Genomic DNA, 19,295 nt, shown 5'->3' on the forward strand with positions numbered 1-19,295 from the left:
AGTTTAGATTAGTATTAAGGTGGGTATATTTTCAAAGATAAAAAAATTGTAATGTTTCCAAAATATCGCAACACTCGACTTCTTTTCTCCATTGCAAGTTTAATGACAGAGCAGCATTGGTTTTACTTTTCAGACAGTGGCTTCATGAATTTCTCTAGGCTACAGTCTGTTGAGGATGTGGTGAGGTAGCCTACTGTCTTGATAGGGAAGAACACATCCATATGACTCTAAGCGGCATTTATTTTTAAACATGTTCTCCGGAAACGCTTTCTGACGGTCTGCTGTGTGGTACCTTGACGCTTCTGCTTCTCAGTCCGAAAACGAGCGAGAAAACATCACTGTGCTGAGACTCGGCGGCCGGGGAGGGTCTCCATTAATCGTCTGAAGTCCAGTTTACTGATCAGCTGAGTCCGTCCAGCTGTAAATCTGTCTGTCTGTCTGTTGGTTGGTTGGGGGGGGTGGGGGGCTCAGCTGCTGAGGGAGGATGCTATCCCCCTGCCGGGAATCAGGACTTTCCTCTCCCGTAATCCGTCCGGGATGCTGCGGTCTGATCCAGGGGCTTCTCCCCTGTTTTGCCCTCTGAAGTTGGATCATCTGCGGGAATCAACCACTTGTTTTTGTCGCTCTCTCCTGCTCTTCCTCTTCGGATCTCTCCGGAACAGCCCGAACATCTAACAGTGGAAATAATCCGCCTCTTTTCTTTAGAGATTGTGGATTTTTTTTAAATTTGTTACACACCCTGCTGGCCCCTTGGCTCTGGTGGATTTTCACTCACGCACAGATTTGTGAACGGGTTTGGGAGTTGGCAGGCTCCTTCTCCTTGCGCGCTGTGCGTTTTGTCATGCAGAGATGATGTGACAGACAGAGGATACAGGGGGACAATAACACCCGGGCTGTATAGTAACCATGGCTGGTACCGAGGGCGAGGATTAGTGTGCGGAGGGATTATATTTTCCAGGAGCGGAATCCTCCATCAGTTGCTTTACCGTTCATGGTCTCTTTCTAATTTTCTTGGACGCAGGTAGAACTTTCCACACACGTCCGGAATTTTCTTTATCCCACTCTGTTTCTTCATCGTGGTAGTTTATTTTTAATCACCTGCTCTGTGAGTGTAGGTGGAGAGACACTGAGAATATTCCAGGCAGTGTCAGAAATTATGAATGAGACTTAGAGCGCGCTCCTTTAAAATGTACAATAGCCCTCAGAAAGTTTCACCCGTTGCTTAATTGTAGTTTTTAAATAACAGAAATGAAGTATGGTATCATTATGGACTAACTAATGAGTGCAATAAAGCACTGCTAGTCCCTTAAGGAATATTACAGTATATTGCATTCAAACCACAGGAGATAACCCCATGAATCAAGTCCACGGAAACTCTCTTTAGGATTTGAATAGGTGGACAGGGATGTCTCTTTCAGCAAGGTGAGCACGGTAGTGATGATGACAGTGAAGGCTGGTAGAGAGCAAACATATGTTGATGATCACAGGCTACTATGGACACTGCAGTGATAAGTCATGAACAACTCTTAAACGCCACAGGAGGTGAAGAAGTACATTCATATGATATTCGCCTTTATTCTCAATAAAGGGGTCGTTGTAACGGCGCACAGTGTACAGCTTCAGAGAGACACTGATAAAATAAAACAGCATTAAAATGACATTAATCTGATTTTAAAGCATCAGACGCTCATCAAACATGCGGTTAGGAACTTAACATGCAGTCTCCTTGCTCGTTTGGTGAGAATAAGATCGGATTTTTCTTTATCGATAATGATCAGAAAGAGTAGATATTGATTGGTCGGAGTTTCACAGTTTGATCTTGATCTTGATCTTTACCTCCATGTCATGTCTTTAACGTTTTCAAAATGGACAAAAAAACAGGGAACTGGTCAAAGAGTTCCAAAATTGTATTAACCTTTACAATGAAATGACATGAACTCTTGCGTTCAAGCAGAACTATTTTAAATCATAGACCCCTGATTTCTAACAAAAAACAGAGCCCTTATAGGTACACTTGTTCTGGACCGGAAGAGCGGAAGCAGCGCGCGCGGCGGACAAAGTGTACCGTCAGATGAGTGAGCATGTCGGACCGGAGCGCCCCGGGCTGTCGGCTCAGACTGGACTGGGTGTACGGATACCGGGGCCACCAGTGCCGGAATAACCTGTACTACACCGCCGGGAAGGAGGTGGTGTACTTCGTGGCCGGGGTGGGCGTGGTCTACAACACAAGGGAGCACAGCCAAAGGTTTTACCTGGGACACAACGATGACATCATCAGGTAAACCTGCTGCACATGAGACTGTACACGTCATGCATGTAGGAATATCAATAAATAAAATGAATGCCATAAACTCAGGAATTAAATCAAAGTAGCCTAATCGTCATTATACCCACTGCAGCAGTCTTTACAGACCTAATGTCAAAACACAGAATTATGATCATTTGTTTGTTATTCAAAGCTGGGGCTTGACTTTTTTTTAAAGAAGCATAATTTATTTATTTGTTAAAATTGTCTCCACTTCCTGACAACAACTGACAAAATAACTGCTCTATCTGACAGAAGTCCCGCACAAGCTTCAAACTTGCACAGCCACGATCTTCCTTCAGCTGAAACAAAATATTTGGATGGTCTCAAGAAAATGCGCAGGAACATGCAATATCTCTGAATATGCTATTTCGCACTGTAGCATCATCTGCCATACACTTCCATAGCGTAAATGATCGACAGGTGCCATGGTGCCCCCTTGAGGATCATTTAGGCTTAATTTATTTCGACCTCAGGCCCCGGACTTTTGACCAGTGGCGCATTACAAACTATTGAAATGCTATGAGCTAACTTAGCATCTCTATAAACTTTTTTGAACAATATTTAATTCAGTAAAAAATCCTGTTCTTTTTGTTGTTGTTTTTTTCAAATTGTGTTATCATGTTTGTCCTGCAGAGGGCGACTCAACTTCATAGTTTACAATACTCTCTGCGCTGTCTGCAGCACATGTAGCAGAACATCCCAGCAGAAAGTTAATGGTCTGCACCAGAATTGGTCAACATATGAAAATGTTAAACCATTTTTGTAAAACACTTATTCGTTAAAAAAAAAAAAAAAAGTAGCCATTCGATTAACTTTACACTTTCACAGAAAAGGTGAAAAAAATTCCAGCTCAAAAATGCCCTTGTTGGTCTTTCACACAAGAAACACATATGAGATCGTTTCATACAGTAAACATGACAACAATGTGCTGAATCTGTCACGACTTGTCTTTAGTAGCAGTGATGTGTTTTGCTTTAGGGGGAGGCCTGAGGGGAAGGGTCAGTCTTGTTTCCAGTTGGGTTACTTACATTTTAAAATGTGTTTGGCTTGAAATTTGCTTTGCTTGAGTCAGTATCAATGTTTGCAGTGTTTTTCCTGTGGTTGTATTTCCAAGAGGTCCGTTGCTTTTACCAGAGTTCTAGATATGAGAATCACATTTCTTTCCTGGAAAATAGGGTTAAATATCAAGCGACTTCCTCATTTAATTACCAAGAGCCAATCAAATTTCATTTTAGAACTTGGTGTTAAAATAAATATCCCACCTTGTCTCCCCAGCTTGGCATATAAAAACGACAAAAGATAGGGTGACCTTAGTGAAGTCAAGGTTTTCTAAAGATTATTTTTGGGGCATTTCTTCCTTTATTAGATAGGACAGGTTGAGAGAGACAGAGAATGTGGGGAGGAGAGACAGGGGTAGACATGCAACAAAGGGCTAAGGTAAGGTGAACCTGCAGCTGATGGGTCGCCTGCTGACTGTTTTTAATAGTTTAAATTTAAAAAAATCAGTGTAAGTAAAACATAGGCCATACGGAAATACATAAAATGTATAAGTGGAGTAACCCTAAAGAGTTTTACATAAACAGTTTCATGGGAACAGCATTACAGAACAAGACAACAAATGCCTTGTGGGTGAAGATTAGTGTTATATCTTGTGGTTCTGTCTGCAGTATGTGGGCAGTAAGACGCTGACTAGTGAAGGATTTATTCAGTGACATGGTTGATTTGACAGCAGGGACAAACTCGGCGAAACAAAGGTTCATTTCTGACAGTGAAGAGTTTACCTTCCTACTCTGATCAGCAGTAGATGCTGTCTAGAGGCAATGACTCCACTTCTCTTACTCATCCGCCTGTTTCATCTCTTTTTCATTTGGGTTGAGATGGGGTTTTTCTTTTCCTGAGACCCTGGTGGGGTTTTATCGCTCCCACACAGTCTGTTTATCCTCTAGTTTGACAGCAGCTGAAATCGCAACATAAAGTGGTTGATACTGTGCCAGAACACAGCCTTTTAGACTTAAGGTGATTGCATTCATGTGGGAGTTTTTAAAGTCTGCAATCTCTGGTAAAATGAGGAAATGTTGGTATTTCAATTTCAACATTAACAACATGCAGGCGGAGCTTGTGGCTACTTGCAGATTATTATTAAAAGGCTTATGAGCAGAGGAGGGTATTAGTCTGTTTCTCAGGTCTGATGTGTCACACAGAAGCTGGTCCATGAGCCTCAGGGAGTCTCATCCTCACTTGTCATCAAACATGTAAAACACGAACATTAGTGAGTCCTCCCCAGTGTGCAAATATGACACATCACATCAGTTAATTAAGAGCATGATGACACATGGTGTTTCTTTTCTCTGGAAACTTGGCGAGACTTCACCATGAACATGAACAGCAATAAACCATAATGCTTTTAGTTTGATCTAATGATCATTTTTAGGATTGATTGTTTAATCTTCAATATATATTTTAAAAATAATTTAAAGGTAACAAAGTGATTGCTCTGAAATGCTTATTTTGTCCAATTGATAGTAAAAGAAACTTAGACTCTTCTTAGACTTAGACTCTTCATTTTAAAAACATTAATTATTTAATACATTCTTGATTGAAATCACGGATGGATGGTTGAATAAGTTGTAAAAAATTCATATTTTGGATGCTTAAAAATCTAATTTTGCTAGACTAATCAAAGTATATGAAGTGACATCTGAATGGAACTGAAAAACAGACTAAGGGTGTTGACATTGTGGGATGCCTAAATAAATCCTTGCAGAACCAAGTTGAATTGCCTAAACGTAACTCAGACTATGGAAGTGTCAGATCAAAAACCAAGAGATCATTGTTTTGTGTTTCTGATTTGACAGGTTTATTTTGTTTAAGGGGCATCAGATGAAGAAGAGGTGACTTGTGACTTATTGAAATGGAAATACACTGCAGACAAAGTAACCCATGTTAATGTTTATTGGGCAAAGTAAAATATGATAAGAAACTCTAACCTACAATGTAAATAAGGAGTTGTGTAAGCCTTTTGATCTGAACGGCTACCAATGCAGAAGTGCCTGAAATCCTGCACTCTTTCTAGTGGACGACTCGGGTCATTGCAAAAAAAAAAAAAAAAAACAAAGAAAAGTGAATTTAATGCAAGTTATACATTTAAGTTATGATCTAATTTAGAAAGAAACAGATACTAAGCAGGTTAACTCTCAGGACGTGGCTCATCAGTGATTGACAATGACTACAACAATGACCTGAAAAAAACCTTGTAATCATTTGGTCGGCTATTTCTCAAGATCAAACCAAAAATATCCATTATGACTGAGAATAGCAACAGAAATAGGCCTCACTAGTCACAAATACTGACAAGAGATACAGTATGTGACTGCTGATTATTGTTATGATAAAACAAGGCAAAATGACCCTGCTAAACCTTATTCAGCAAACAGAGACACATGATATTAAATGGTGTTTCTAATGTGTCTTTGGGGAGTATAGAAATACTGCTGCATTGGAAGAGAAGCTTATTATACAACTTGTTACGTAACCATTGAATTAAGTCATAAAACTTCAGTGGTACTCATTTGAAATGAACTCATGGGTATAAAAAAACACATGAGCTATAAATAGATGAATAAGAATAATGTTTATGTTATGTTTCTCTCCATGACTCATTAATTTCCTACTCCTGATTTTGCAATTTACTACACGACTTAAAGGCAACATTAACAAGGAGGTAAGATGGTAAAGGACAGTAAATACAACAAAGATAAAATGCATTTCTTATTGTATCTGATGGAACACCAGAGCCTGTATAATAAGATATAATGTAATAGCTGCTGAATAATATCAGGATGTTTCCAAATCTAATAAAAGGAGACAAGCCGGAGGTTCAGCTGAGAACAAACGCCTAATGATCTGCAGGACAGTGATCCTGTTAGAGTAGCCAGATTCATTTTCACTATTGTTTCATTAATAAATGTCATCATTCTCAACTGAACATGATAAACTGAGCATGGATAAGAGGGGGAAATCATCTTAAAAACACACCAAGTCTTTTAAATGGCTTATCAGAGTGAAATTACAAGATTAAACTTGTTTTTCTTTCAACGTTTGATCCATAAAGATCCACTGAAGAAGACATTTGTAAAAACAAAGAGGCTAAAATCTTGGAAAACCCCCATAAAACCCTGAGAGAAGTCTGTGGATCTGTGTGAACTAATTAAACATTTGGTCAGCGTGTCAAACCAGTTCACAAATGCCCAAAAGCTTTAATCTGGGATCATCCGGCAATTATATAACGGAGGGTCTGTTTCCCAGTCAGGAGTCAAGACTGACTGTAAAAGGGGCTTACTCATCATTTTTAACCACAGAGATTATTTCAAACCCTGCAGATCTTTGGAGCTTGATGGTTTCTTCTGGCTTCAAATTTTTGGGTTTTTTTGGCTGGATTTGAAGGTAAAACTCAAACTGCATAACGACTTCTCTCAAATATTTAACCTAATACGCAAACATTTGCTTAAAAAAGTGGAAGATATAAACTAAAAAGTCTTCATGTCTTTAACAAAACGCTTCAGTTAAATAGAAAATTAGAGTAAAGTTAGCCTCTCTGTGTATGATTTGCTGAGGAATCTTGCTGTCATGGTTACTGCATGCTGTCCTCTGCACCATCTTTGCAGCTTAAAAGCAGGACAAGAAGGAAGATGATGAAAGGCTGTGTGTTGCACCTTTTACAAAAACCATGCAACATGAAACATTTCATTACAATACGTTACAAATGTGCAAATGGATTGTGACGTAACTTCAACAAGTAGGCCTTCCCCACCTTCCTTACCGGCCCAAAGGACTCGAGTCAGTTTTATCTAGAAAATGTAAATGATCTTTTGTTGCTTTATGCTCCCGGATGTTTATCTATCTTAAACTCCCACACAGTGCAGAGTGAGCATCAAGAGGTAACGTTAGCCAAGACATGGAGGCAGCTAACTTAAACAAATGGCCATCAGCCATCACAACACAGAGTCTAAAACAAAACTTTTATCAAGTGAAGTGGGACAATGACAAGGCACATGAGTCATGGGTTAATCTTCATGTGGTTTTCTAAGCTTACGTTTACGTATGCAGTTGAAATGTTTTCTAGCGAACAAAATAAATAATACTACAAATACTAGTTAATGGGTGGCAGTAGCTCAGTCTGTAGGGACTTGGGTTGGGAATCAGAGGGTCACCGGTTCAAGTCCCGGCACGGACAAAGTCCAGAAATTGGTCTGGTAGCTGGAGAGGTGCCAGTCCACTTCCTGAGCACTGCCAAGGTGCCCTTGAGCAAGGCACCCAACCCCCCCACCAGCTCAGGAGCGCCCACTGTGGGCAGCCCCCTCACTCCATTAATGCATGTTCATAGGATCCTGTTTGTGCATGTGTGTGTATTTCAGCCTATGTTTGTGTAGCATGTTAACTAGACAGAGTGTAAAAAATGAATTTCCCTTTGCGGGATCAATAAAGTATAAATTATTATAATAACTACAGCCAATCCATTCAGACTCCAAGGGCTGATCTGGCTAATACATTGGTTCACGTTTCATTGGACTTTATCAGCTAAGAACCACGCAGCATGACAGCTTGCTTGCTTTCTTTCAGCTCTTTGGTATGAGCAAAATACAAGTAGATTTGTTAGTTGGCTAAGTTTGCAAACTGATAATTATTATTTATTATCATCCGTCCCGTGTAACTCTCTCATACCAAGTGTCCATTCCAGTAAGTTTCTTATTCTTTCGGTCCTTGAGCTCGCCTCCCTTTTACACAGGGAATGAAGTGAAGTTAGGGACTTAGCATGACTCATTATTTGGTTAACATTATTTATTTTCTAATGATGGAAAGCTGTAAATCGATGGTTCATTTTTAGTTACACATTTATCAGGGTGAATAAAACATTTCAGCTGGTTCATTCCCTGTGTCACTGAAGCTGTTAGTTTAAAATCTCTGCCGTTGGTTTGATACATCAAGTAGACAAATGTCATTGTTTGTATCACAGAATTGCATTGATCTGCATGTATGTAACCATGTAAACATTGGCCATGATGCAGGAGTAGGAAATGGGTGTTATTTAAGTGGGCTATTTTTAAACAAAATAGTTTCTTATATTTTAATAAAAATCAAATCCAACTGGCTATAGGTGTCTTTGAAACAAACATTGTAATTATTAATCAGTTGTATAAGAAGATTATTTTCTGGGGACAGACAGAGCTGCTTATCTTGGCATGTGTTTTTCACAATCGTTTCTCTGTTATATATCAGCAGCATTTCTTGGTTTCTTGGTTTCATTTTGAAAAAAATGATATAACAAATCTGAGTTCAGAAGGGCAGCAGAAGGGATTTTCTCTGGTGATGAGAGCAAATTAGAGCAAGAGGAGTAGGATGATGATTCACTGAGGTCGCTCATTCATCCCAATGTGGTCACACACACACACACACACACACACACACACACACGCAGGCACCTGGTGTATCCACCGACACTAAACAGCCTATGAGTCATCAGAGCAGCAGGCATGTTTGGACAGTTTATACAGCAGGCCATTCAGCTGCAGCCTGCAGTACTGTGTGTGTGTGTGTGTGTGTGTGTGTGTGTGTGTGTGTGTGTGTGTGTGTGTGTGTGTGTGTGTGTGTGTGTAAAACTAATTGGAAAGCTGGATGCTGTCTCAGCCAGGCCATGCTCTCTGATGTTGAGTGTTAAATTCATGTTTGTGCCAAGTGATCCCTCGCAGCTGACTGAAGGTTCACAGCTGGGTGAGAGGATGCTACATTTGAATGTTCTGCATGGGTCTCTGCAATGGTTTTGAACTTTAAGGACATTTTCTGCACCCCGAAAATCCTGTGCCATAAAATAGGACTCCTGATCCTGCTGTAATGAGACTGTCACTCTAAGAACCGATATATTGTCCGACAGTAATTTGTCCTCTGGGGGCAACAGACACATTTTAGGGGTTTGGATGTAGCCAGGGGAAATTTGGATGACATCACGGTCACTTAGATCCAGGCAAACCGCAGACAGAGGTCAATAGAAAGGAAGAACGGCATTATTGCTACATTATTATACTGAGCTAAAATGTTCATCAGTCAACACTTGTTATACTACGAATGGAAGTGTGAATGCTTCTGATTACCAAAATGTGCTACGTCTACAGATGTCTAAAATTTGAGACAACGATACGATACACTTTCAGACAATCGGCAGAAGAAGCTTTACTGCAGATGAAAATCAACATTTTGAGGACAAAGCACTGGTGTAGTTTTGAATGGTTGGCGCTAATAAGCTTGTAATTTGTCTCAATGCAAATCTGATGTGTTAAAATGTTCTAGGCAGTTTTAAACTTCACTTAAATACGAAAGATTAACTCATAGCTAAATCCCACTTTGCTATATGTACAGTATTGTTTTTAAATAAACTACACAGAAGAGATATAACATTGTAGGCTAGCTGTAGAGAAGTTGGTAATATAATTGAAATAAACCGTGAACACAATGGTCACCCAGTCAGATGTTATTTTCTCACATGGATGAAGTATTCTCTCGTGACATAATTCTGACTTCAAGATTTGAAGTACTAAAGGTTATTCGAATGAACAGACAGAGTGAGAGCAGTATATGGGTTAGCCCTGACTGCAGGAAATGTCACTGTCACTGGCCAAGCCTGATGCCCTGGCATTCTCATCACGACTGGCCCCACTGCTGTCACAGTGGATAACTGCCAATACACCATTACAGTCTGAATGAATGGAGAGGAGGTTTGGTTTCACTTTGGGTTCATAAATACTCACAGGGCTCATCCAGGTCAAGTAGTCATCTTGTGCAGTGGTTCCCAAGCTTTTTTTCTTCGGATGATCTAGTAGTGTAATATCTCCTAGTTTATATGAGTGTTATTTTTTTGGAAGCAGTCTGTAGCTACTACTTTGATCAAGAGAATATGGGATATTTAAGATAGTAAAATGACTGGTAACTGTAAAAAAAAAAAAAAAAAAAAAATCCTGTTTCAGCAATGTGGACCCTACTGCATACATTTTACAAGTGACATAGAGCTTTCGTGTCCTTGAGGAAGCCATTTAAAGTCTGTTAAATATTCTTAAGTGTTGTCATTTGAGTCAGCATTGGAAAAAAAAAAAATTATACAAATATATACTGTACATAAGATTGCCAGATGATTGTCATAGAGTCCTAAATAACATCTGTAACTGCAAGACTTTACCTTTGATCCAGCCATGAGGAGGCAAACTGTCTTCTAAAGTCTGATAGTTGACTGTGGGCCTGATTCACAAAATGATTTTGTTTTAAAGGCAGAAGGGGATGACTCTACTGGTTGCAGACAGAAGTCTGTTTTTTTAAATAAAATAATCCATGTCTTGCTTTATCTATTACATTAATAAACATTTTCCTAATAAGAATATTGTCTTGTAGTTTCCTTAAAGACATGATGTTCATTTGGTAAATTATGATAATAGCAGGGTACGCTTCAGGATGTTGGCTTCTGAGTTGAAGATAAGTTGTTAACTCTACAATCTGAAAATGTCTTGTAAAGAAGGACTGGGCTATTAATCGTAATTTATTTCCACTATTGCGATACGAGCATTCACAAGACATCACTGAAGTCTGAATTTATCTCTGTTTCCTTTGGTCTGTAAGAGAGCGACTCTGCAGACTCTGTGACATCACATCCACAGATGGGATTCATTTGGTGTAGTGTTTCTGACTCCAGGGTGAGAGTCATGGTGACAGGTATGCTGGTATGAGATCAATCTCCTCGATGCATGCAGTTAAAGGTCCCTCTGTCATCTCCTTAAAGTAGTTTTTAAACTCCACGAGAGGAGCCAAAGAAGTGTCTTTTTCTTCTACATAATGTAGTCTTAGGTCAGCCCTTGGTGTCAAACAGGTTGCATTGTTTGTCTAAAACCACTTATGATGAATCCTCCGTTAATTCTAATTCATGAGTGACATTATAGTTACACCATACATTTATAGAGGTCATAAAACAAAAGATTAGTCGAAGTTTAAAGTTCCTAATGTCATCTTCATCACTCCTCTGTTACTTCAAACCTAAAATCAAAAGTGACTAAAGACCTGTTGAGATTTTAAACTTTATTTGGTGGATGACAGATGTCAGTTTGGGCTTGAGGGTTAAAGTTGTGTGTGTGCTGCACTGCGGCTGCTCTGCTCCAAAGCAAACTGAAACTGATGAGGACAAATTGTAGACGACTGAGGTAGTAATTACATTTGCATTTTAGTCCCTTTGGCAGCGCTGTGATAAGCGCTGCCTTACAGCGAGAATGACAAGAGAGGAAAAAATCACGTCAGTTCCTAAATCAGCAAATTGGTTAAAACAACCAGGGGTTACCAGGTCAGAGGTCGCAGACACACAGTCATAAAAGAGCTTGAAAAGGTTAATTTTTTCATTAATATGTGAATTGGTGATGGATATCTTTACACCAACAGGTGAAAACTAAATTACAATGTTCATTTATTTATCATAAACTAAACTAATTGACAAGCTTATGAAGACAGGCATTTGAAACCAAAGTAAACAAACTTAAACTATATTTAATGATTCTACTTTAGAATGAAGAAAGTACAAGCAAATGACCATTTTCAGCAACATAAATGTTCTCGTTTCCTTTTGTAGTACAGGCAGTATCATTCACAAGTGTTTCAGCTTTGTGGAAAGCAAAAATGACACAAACATCGTCTACCAACTGTCGAGAATTATCTTAATATCAAACAGTGTTGACAAATATCCTCATGCAAGTGCAGCTAACAATACACTCCTACACATTTGCTCTTGAATTCACTTCTTTTTTACTTCTCAAGTTGTTAGTTGAACTTTAAAAAGTTTGTCATCACTTCCAGAGGCTATATTGTTTCAGACGTTGTGTAAAAACACTCCACAGAAAATTTTGCAAAAATTTAAACGGCTTTGATTTCATGAAAATAAACTGATGTGAAAGAGCGATTCATTGAGCTTAAAACTTGTTAGACTTAAACAAAATCCTATGACACAAATTATGCGTTTTCTCTCTGTTTATATGTTTGGTTTCGGATCATAAATCAATTCATCAAATAAAATAATCAAAATAAAACACTTAATTTCTTATTTCTATAATGATATATAATAATATAATAACAATTGCCCCCTCTAACAAAACCTTAACACTACATAGTTTCCATGAACCAGAATCTAAAACCTGCTGTCTGTCAGCAGTCGGTTGGTGATTTATAGTTTATTAAAAACTACTAGATTGCTTTCTCTGAAATGTGTATATCTAGAGTTAAAAGTAAAGATTATGTATTATGTGTCAACTTGTTTCTTTTATCCTTTCTGCAGCTCTGTGTGCTGAAAGCTCTGAATCATAACTGCACTGGTTTCTCTCTCGCTGACTGCCTGATGGATTGCTTCAGTAATTGCAGGCTCGATGTTGACGCATTAAATCCATGTTGAGTTTTTCTAAAAGGCAGAGAGTGGGACTCTCTTTTTCTTTCATTGGCTCTTTCATGGCCAAGGCCTCCCGGGGGGCGATCAGCCTTTATGCTCCTCTGCAAAGAAGCATCAGCCTGCTGCTGAATAGCAGCAATTATTATCCCAGGACTGGATGCTGCTGTGAGGAGCTCACATTTCCAGCTCTGTTCATGTCTGTTCATCTCTCTCAAGTTCACGTTTGGTATTTCTACTGGAGTCCACACCAGAGGCCTTTATGTCAAGACTTTGGATCTCTGAATTCAGGAAAGTTTCATTAAATACAAATCCTGACTCTACAGACATATAGAAATACCAAGAGCATGCAGAAATGTCAAAACTAAACCCTAATGACAACCAGTGTTTAAGATATTTTATGATCTAATTATATTTAGAAAACCCTCACTTCAGACTGTATTCCTTCTTTTAAAATGTCAATAATTCTTGCTGTAGTTTGGTTGATAGTCAAACTTTGATATTTGATTTCTGTAGGATAATGAAGTGTTAAACCACCAAATATTTGAGACACATAACTGGTGCAAAACGACACTTTAAATGCTCAGAACTATTTGACAGTAGTCCAACTACAACCCTGATGATAGAGTTTTAGATAATTAAACAGTGTTGTGTTTGTATCATGAATTATTTTAGGCTTAAGACATTAAAATATACGTTACTGTCATCACTTTAGCTGGTGACATAATTAGCCTGGTTGCATGGTCCATGTTAGGTGATTCAGACAAATGGCAGGCAAGCCAGTTTCCCAGCCAGTTACGTTCTAGCATGTTTGAGGAAAGAGCCAAAGTTATCCTTTAAGGATAATGTTTTGCTGTGTTCAAATCTGTGGTTTATGTGGTTGGTGCTGGTCTTTTGCTTCAGTAAGCAGACCACATTGCAGTGCTAAGTTTTCAGGCGCTGAAGAGAGATGAGTGTCTGGTTCTCACTTTAATGTCACATCCTCGGGTTTTCTAATAAAAACAGCACAGAGACCTTCACATGCACATCAGCCTGCACACTGTTAGAAGCCAGAGGAAAGGGATGGTGTCATTTTAAATGTTAATGTTCTTTCCCAAATTTGCATTTAAAATATTAAATGTAGACTAGCATTTGATGTGTACCATAAACAAAGATTTGCTCACTCCCAAGTTATTACTGGTCTTATATTTAAAGCTTTAAATGTGGATGAACTGTGAATGAGAGATCTGGGTTGATGCGCGTTCACTTCTCTCTCGCTCTCTCTCTCTCTCTTCCTCTGAATCTTTTTTCTTTTCCTCTCCTGTCCCACTTCCTGTTGGTCGCCTGCAGGCAAAACCTGACCGACCAACTGACACACACACACACACACACACACACACACACACACACACACACACACACACACACACACACACACACACACACACACACGCACTCACCCACAAGAGCTTAACCAAAGGACATCATTATGCTCGTTGAGTAGTGGATGGTATTTCTGCTTGAGAAGATTAAACTAACCAGTCGTCTAAAAGCTCAGCAGCTGAAGGAGAGAAAGGAAGTCCTCTTTTATCTCTAATCGGAAGAGCTCCAGCAAAAAGACAACTGCATGGCTGAAACCCATTTTCACTTGTTATAAACTGTCCTCCTGCTTTAAACCAGAAACAAACATGATCCAATTTTTACTGACTGGGTTGAAATGAGTGTGGTCATGTGTCTTGACTGAAAAGAATGGTGTGTGTGATCTTACTATTAAAAAACACAGAACATCTATTTGATTTAAAGTTTGATCTTTTTACAATCTGTTAAGATTTAAAATTACAGGCAAAACATTGATTACATCCAGATCCAGAAGTTATATAGTGAAATCTTTAGTTGTAAAGGTTTGGCCTTGAGACCACCAAAGACACAGACACAAGTTAAATATCAGTCCATTTGTATAAAATCTTTTAAGTTCAGTTTTCAGCACAGTTCATATCTGATCCTCCTTCATATGCAGTCTGTTTTCTCCAAAGTGATGTCAGTCAACGCTAATATCGGAATATGTGTCGCTTTATATTGACATTTGTTTTAATTCTGTTGGCGTGGATGGATGTATTTAAAAGTTGTCCTGTTACAGGTCCTAACTCTGTATTCACACACAACAAGTACAAAAGTAGCTGTTCTTTCACCACACACACAAATATATAAATAAATAAAAAAGAGAGACAACAGGAGTGCTCATGGAAGGGAAAACTTCAAAAAAGAGGAGGAAAATGTAATACCAAAAAACATCGGTATAAATAATCCAGGTTCAGGCACTCAAAATATTAAATGTCTTTAATTCATTGGGCTACAAACATTAAAATACAAAGCATATCGGCTTGCGCCTTCTTCAAAGTGCAATGCACCCTGCAAGTTTTCCTCCTCTTTTTTGATATAAATAAATAAGATGAAAAAACAAACATGAAAGAAAATTTGAAAAATAAAATGATCTATTTATGAATGGTATGATTTTTTAAAACTAGTCTAGATTAATAATGATAAACATGATTAAAATTCAGGTATGATTCTCAACGGCTTTACATTCAAACAATCACCGGCTTGGTCTTTAGAGTGGGAAAAGAAGTGTTAAGATGCTTTACTTAGATTAATGATACGACAATGTATAACAGTAAGCTAAAAATAAAAGCCCTGCAATTAAAATCCTGCCAGCAGATCTCCTCCTGGCTGTGATATAAATTACATTATGGACGTCATGCGGGTTTAGGTTGTTGGACTTCATGCATCCTCTAACACAGAGAGCTGGCAGGCTGTGAGGGTGACTTCCAGGCTTATCATCATCAATAAATATAAAACCAACCTATTCAGGCAGAAATGTTCATACTGAGCTGAGGCTAACCAACAGGAACACTCGGGGCTCTGCTCGTGTGTTTCTTCTGAAGCATAGCATAGCTCATTTCCCTCTCACCAGGGTTACAGGCTATGCTAACTGGACACACAGAAGAAGAGTATAGCATTAGAGTGTTAGCGGCTCTACTCGCAGCTGTGGAGCATTCAGTGATGCGTTCACTTTCAGCCGCATGACTCCGCTGGCTGTGCTTTTAAGGCTAAGAGTTGCTGCGTGAAATCAAATAGGGTTAGTCTGCGTTAAGTTAAGTTAGGATTCATGGTTTCTGCCTTTGGACTAATCTAGACAACTTGATTTCCGGTGTCATCAGAAAAGTTAGCCTTTTTGGTAGAAAATCTTTTACACTGACTGGCTGAAATAATGGTCATAAGATCTGCCTCCTTCATGTTAACAGATGGGACAAACAATAAAACCAAAACACAAATCAAATACATTTTTCTAAAATGTGGTTCCTCTCTTGAAAGTTAGTTCTTATTGTGCTGATTTAAGTGTTCTCTGTTTTTAGATGTTTTGTTTTAATGATTTATTTGAAGTTATTAAAAGGGGTTAAATATCATCAAATGCAACAAAAGATCTAAAACTTTACAAACTGGTCCCATTGGATGGTTTACAGAAGATTTTAAATGACTTGAACACAGGTACATCTGGCTTATCTGCCTGCCTGATACATTTATTATTGAGGCTGTTTTTGACAATCAATTGTGTCTTTTTAATGTACAGTATTACAGTCAAGTATTTTGTATTACTGTATGTTAACATTTTTTACTCTCATCAAGCTTTTCCAGATTTACGGAATAAATTAATTTGCCTTTTTTATCGACAAATTTCTGGCATTTAACCAAGTTTGGTTAACTTCATACGTGCACTTATGCTTTGCTTTTGTTTATTTTACCTTATGAGCTTTGCTACGATACAATGTGCTGACCTATTATATAGTAGACTAGCTGTTGAAGTTTGAACCTCAACATCTAGTGCTCAGAACCCTCACAACCCACATTTTAAAATAGACCTTGCGTCTCAAAAAGCGGAAAATGAAGGGCACTTTGCAGTTTGGTTAGTTCTAGGTAAGGATCATCTGGGCAATAAAAAAAATCTGTAAATAAGTTTTCCACATAGGACTCAATCAGAAATTTCCATGGTCAAAGTGTTGGTTCATCAACCTAGACCTACTCCTTTAATGGCCTCAATATGGAACACTTTGACAAACCATGCACACAAGTACAAGTATAATTCTTACCATAGATTTGGGGACAAAGGGCTCCATCTATCCACAACCCGCTCTAACTATACTGTTGAAGCTCTAGTCATTAAGATATGCCACTCTTGAGAGCACTGTTAAATATCTAATAAAGATCTGGGAGATAAGTGGAAGAGATTCCTAGAAGCCTTGTTTATTACAGATTTGTGCTTTTTTTTGTATTTCACAGTGTTTGTTAATGGCCGCAGCAGTGTGTGGCACAGGACCTGGTGGCTCTGTGGATTCACAGCTCAATGGTCTTCATTAAGATGATGACTAAGAAATTATCTGTCCAGCATCCCACTGCCAATCTGCCCTGCAGCCCCCACTGCTCCCACGTTCTGCCGGCACTCCAACACTCACTGAGGCATATACACTTTTAACTACACACAGATTTTCTCCAAGACACACAAACCCTTGGGGGGGGTTATGTCACTCTTCAGTGCGATTCCGAAAGGTCTGGAAACTGAATTTAAGCTACTTATTATGGGGAGAGAGAGATAGACATAAAGTGTGTGAGAGAGTGAACTCCTTATCACGCCTTTAAAAGAAGGGAAGATGTAGACTTTATTTTAGGAAAACGTTCTTTCCTTGGAGGCACTTATTAGACTTCTTATCCGTCCACTTATTATTCTTCTCTCTCTGCAGGCAGCTGATACCCGGCAGCAACTTTTGAGGGGAATTTGAAATGCAATATTTCCACATTTTCTCGGGCACGGCAGCTTTGATTTAGTATTTCTTGCTTTGGGCCAGAAAACATAACAATTTCACATTTCATTGATTTGTTTGAACAGATTATTGTGTTTAGATTGCACTAATGAACAGCTTGCTGTGAAATTTCCCTCAAAGCCATGATAGGATTTTCTTCTGCTAAACTGGAGATGAAAAAGATATTATTATAGATTTTAGAGTAGCTGCGGAAAAAAACTGTACTTTCATAACAATAACAAAGTACAGGATAGCATTGACTGATTGATTAAATTTATTTCAGACATATCAAATAAAATCAAACGTATCAAAAATACAAAACAAAATGAAAAGCACGAAAATACAATAAACAAAAAACAATGTTCAAATAATTTCAAAAAAAAGAAAGAGAAAAAGAAAATTACATATATTCAATTGATATGCCTGAAAATGAGTAGGAAGAAGTATAAAACTTATTTAATCCTACCCCTTTTCCACAGCTCAATAATTAATATTTATTAATTTAAATTCCTGTGTTCCTTATGCTCTATATATACAACCTATCTATATACAATTTGCTATACTATTATTACTATTATAATTGTTTTCCTTCTTAAAGCTCTTCCTCATCCCTGTACCTTTTGAAAATCATTGCATTAACAGCAATGATCGTCAACCAATACAACTTAAAGTGTGTCAGTGTTGGGGCCTCTTGGAGCCTTGCACCAGTATTAACTCACAGAGATCAAATATATACACCTAGGTAAACATGGTGTGACTGTGTCTTTATTGTAAAGATGCAATGTGTCTTGGTGCTACCAAGCTGCTCTCAGAAGCCTGATCAGCACCATGGAGAGCTCCTACAGTACCAAGTGCTGACAATTGTGCTACTATCGTGCAAATGTTTGGATGTTAAAATTGGTTGAATTATGCATTTATAGGGAGGTGAGACTGTGAAGCCATGGCTCTCATTGACGGTCTTTAAGGTTCAGTGATGGAACAATCAGTGAAACACTCCTTGCCTGCACATTTGGTTCCCTTACAAAACTTCTCAACAGGTCTACTGTAAAAGTACTGAAAACTTATTTTAACTATGAGAACAAAATAAAAATGCAGCTTTAAACTTTAAAGCAGCTCATAAGAAATGAACACAAATGAACAAAATTTAAGAAAATAAACATTAAGTACAACAAAGAGCAATGAAAAGTGAAAACGGCTTTTAGTGAGTGTTACAAATGTGTTGAAAATGTGTTGATTTGTTAAGTCAGCAGGAGTAACATTTATCAGAGTCGGATGGTTTAAGTTTTCAGGACTAAAAAGCTGGTAACAAACGGGCTGTAGAACTTGTCATGAGAGTCAAAAACAAAAGGTAGAACCTTGGGCAGACTCAAACTAAAATTATAATTTTAACAAAAGGCAAAAGTAGGGGAAAAAACAGATGCTTACTCTTTCAGTTCAACACCAAGAAAACAAAGACCCACAAAGAAAATAAACACAGGAACACGGGGAAAGTTTGACAATGAGCTGAAGGGAAGGAAGACAATCGACAGGGTAATCAAACACGCTATGCGTAGCAGGTGAAACTGATGAAGACAATCAAAAAGGGAGGGAAACATACAAAAGGAGGAAGTAAGACGTGATACACAGGGCAGGCAAGAACTACAAAATAAAACAGGAAATGCTAAACTTCAGAATATTACAGTAAAGAAACCCACAAAGA

At 38.4% G+C, this 19,295-nt stretch overlaps 1 protein-coding gene across 4 annotated transcripts in view; it reads left to right on the plus strand.

The window, feature by feature from the left end:
* The first annotated feature begins 206 nt into the window (after nucleotides 1-206).
* The window catches only part of LOC132975691 (echinoderm microtubule-associated protein-like 6), an 80,550-nt gene continuing 61,461 nt past the window's right edge, over nucleotides 207-19,295 (plus strand). For all 4 annotated transcript variants that reach the window (XM_061040411.1, XM_061040414.1, XM_061040412.1 and 1 more), the window contains exon 1: nucleotides 207-2,278. In XM_061040411.1, coding sequence (XP_060896394.1) covers nucleotides 2,082-2,278 — 197 coding nt within the window. In that variant the 5' untranslated portion in view covers nucleotides 207-2,081. The remainder of the gene's footprint in view (nucleotides 2,279-19,295) is intronic.

Source organism: Labrus mixtus, chromosome 6 (assembly GCF_963584025.1).
Source record: "Labrus mixtus chromosome 6, fLabMix1.1, whole genome shotgun sequence".
Taxonomy (NCBI): Eukaryota; Metazoa; Chordata; class Actinopteri; order Labriformes; family Labridae; genus Labrus; species Labrus mixtus.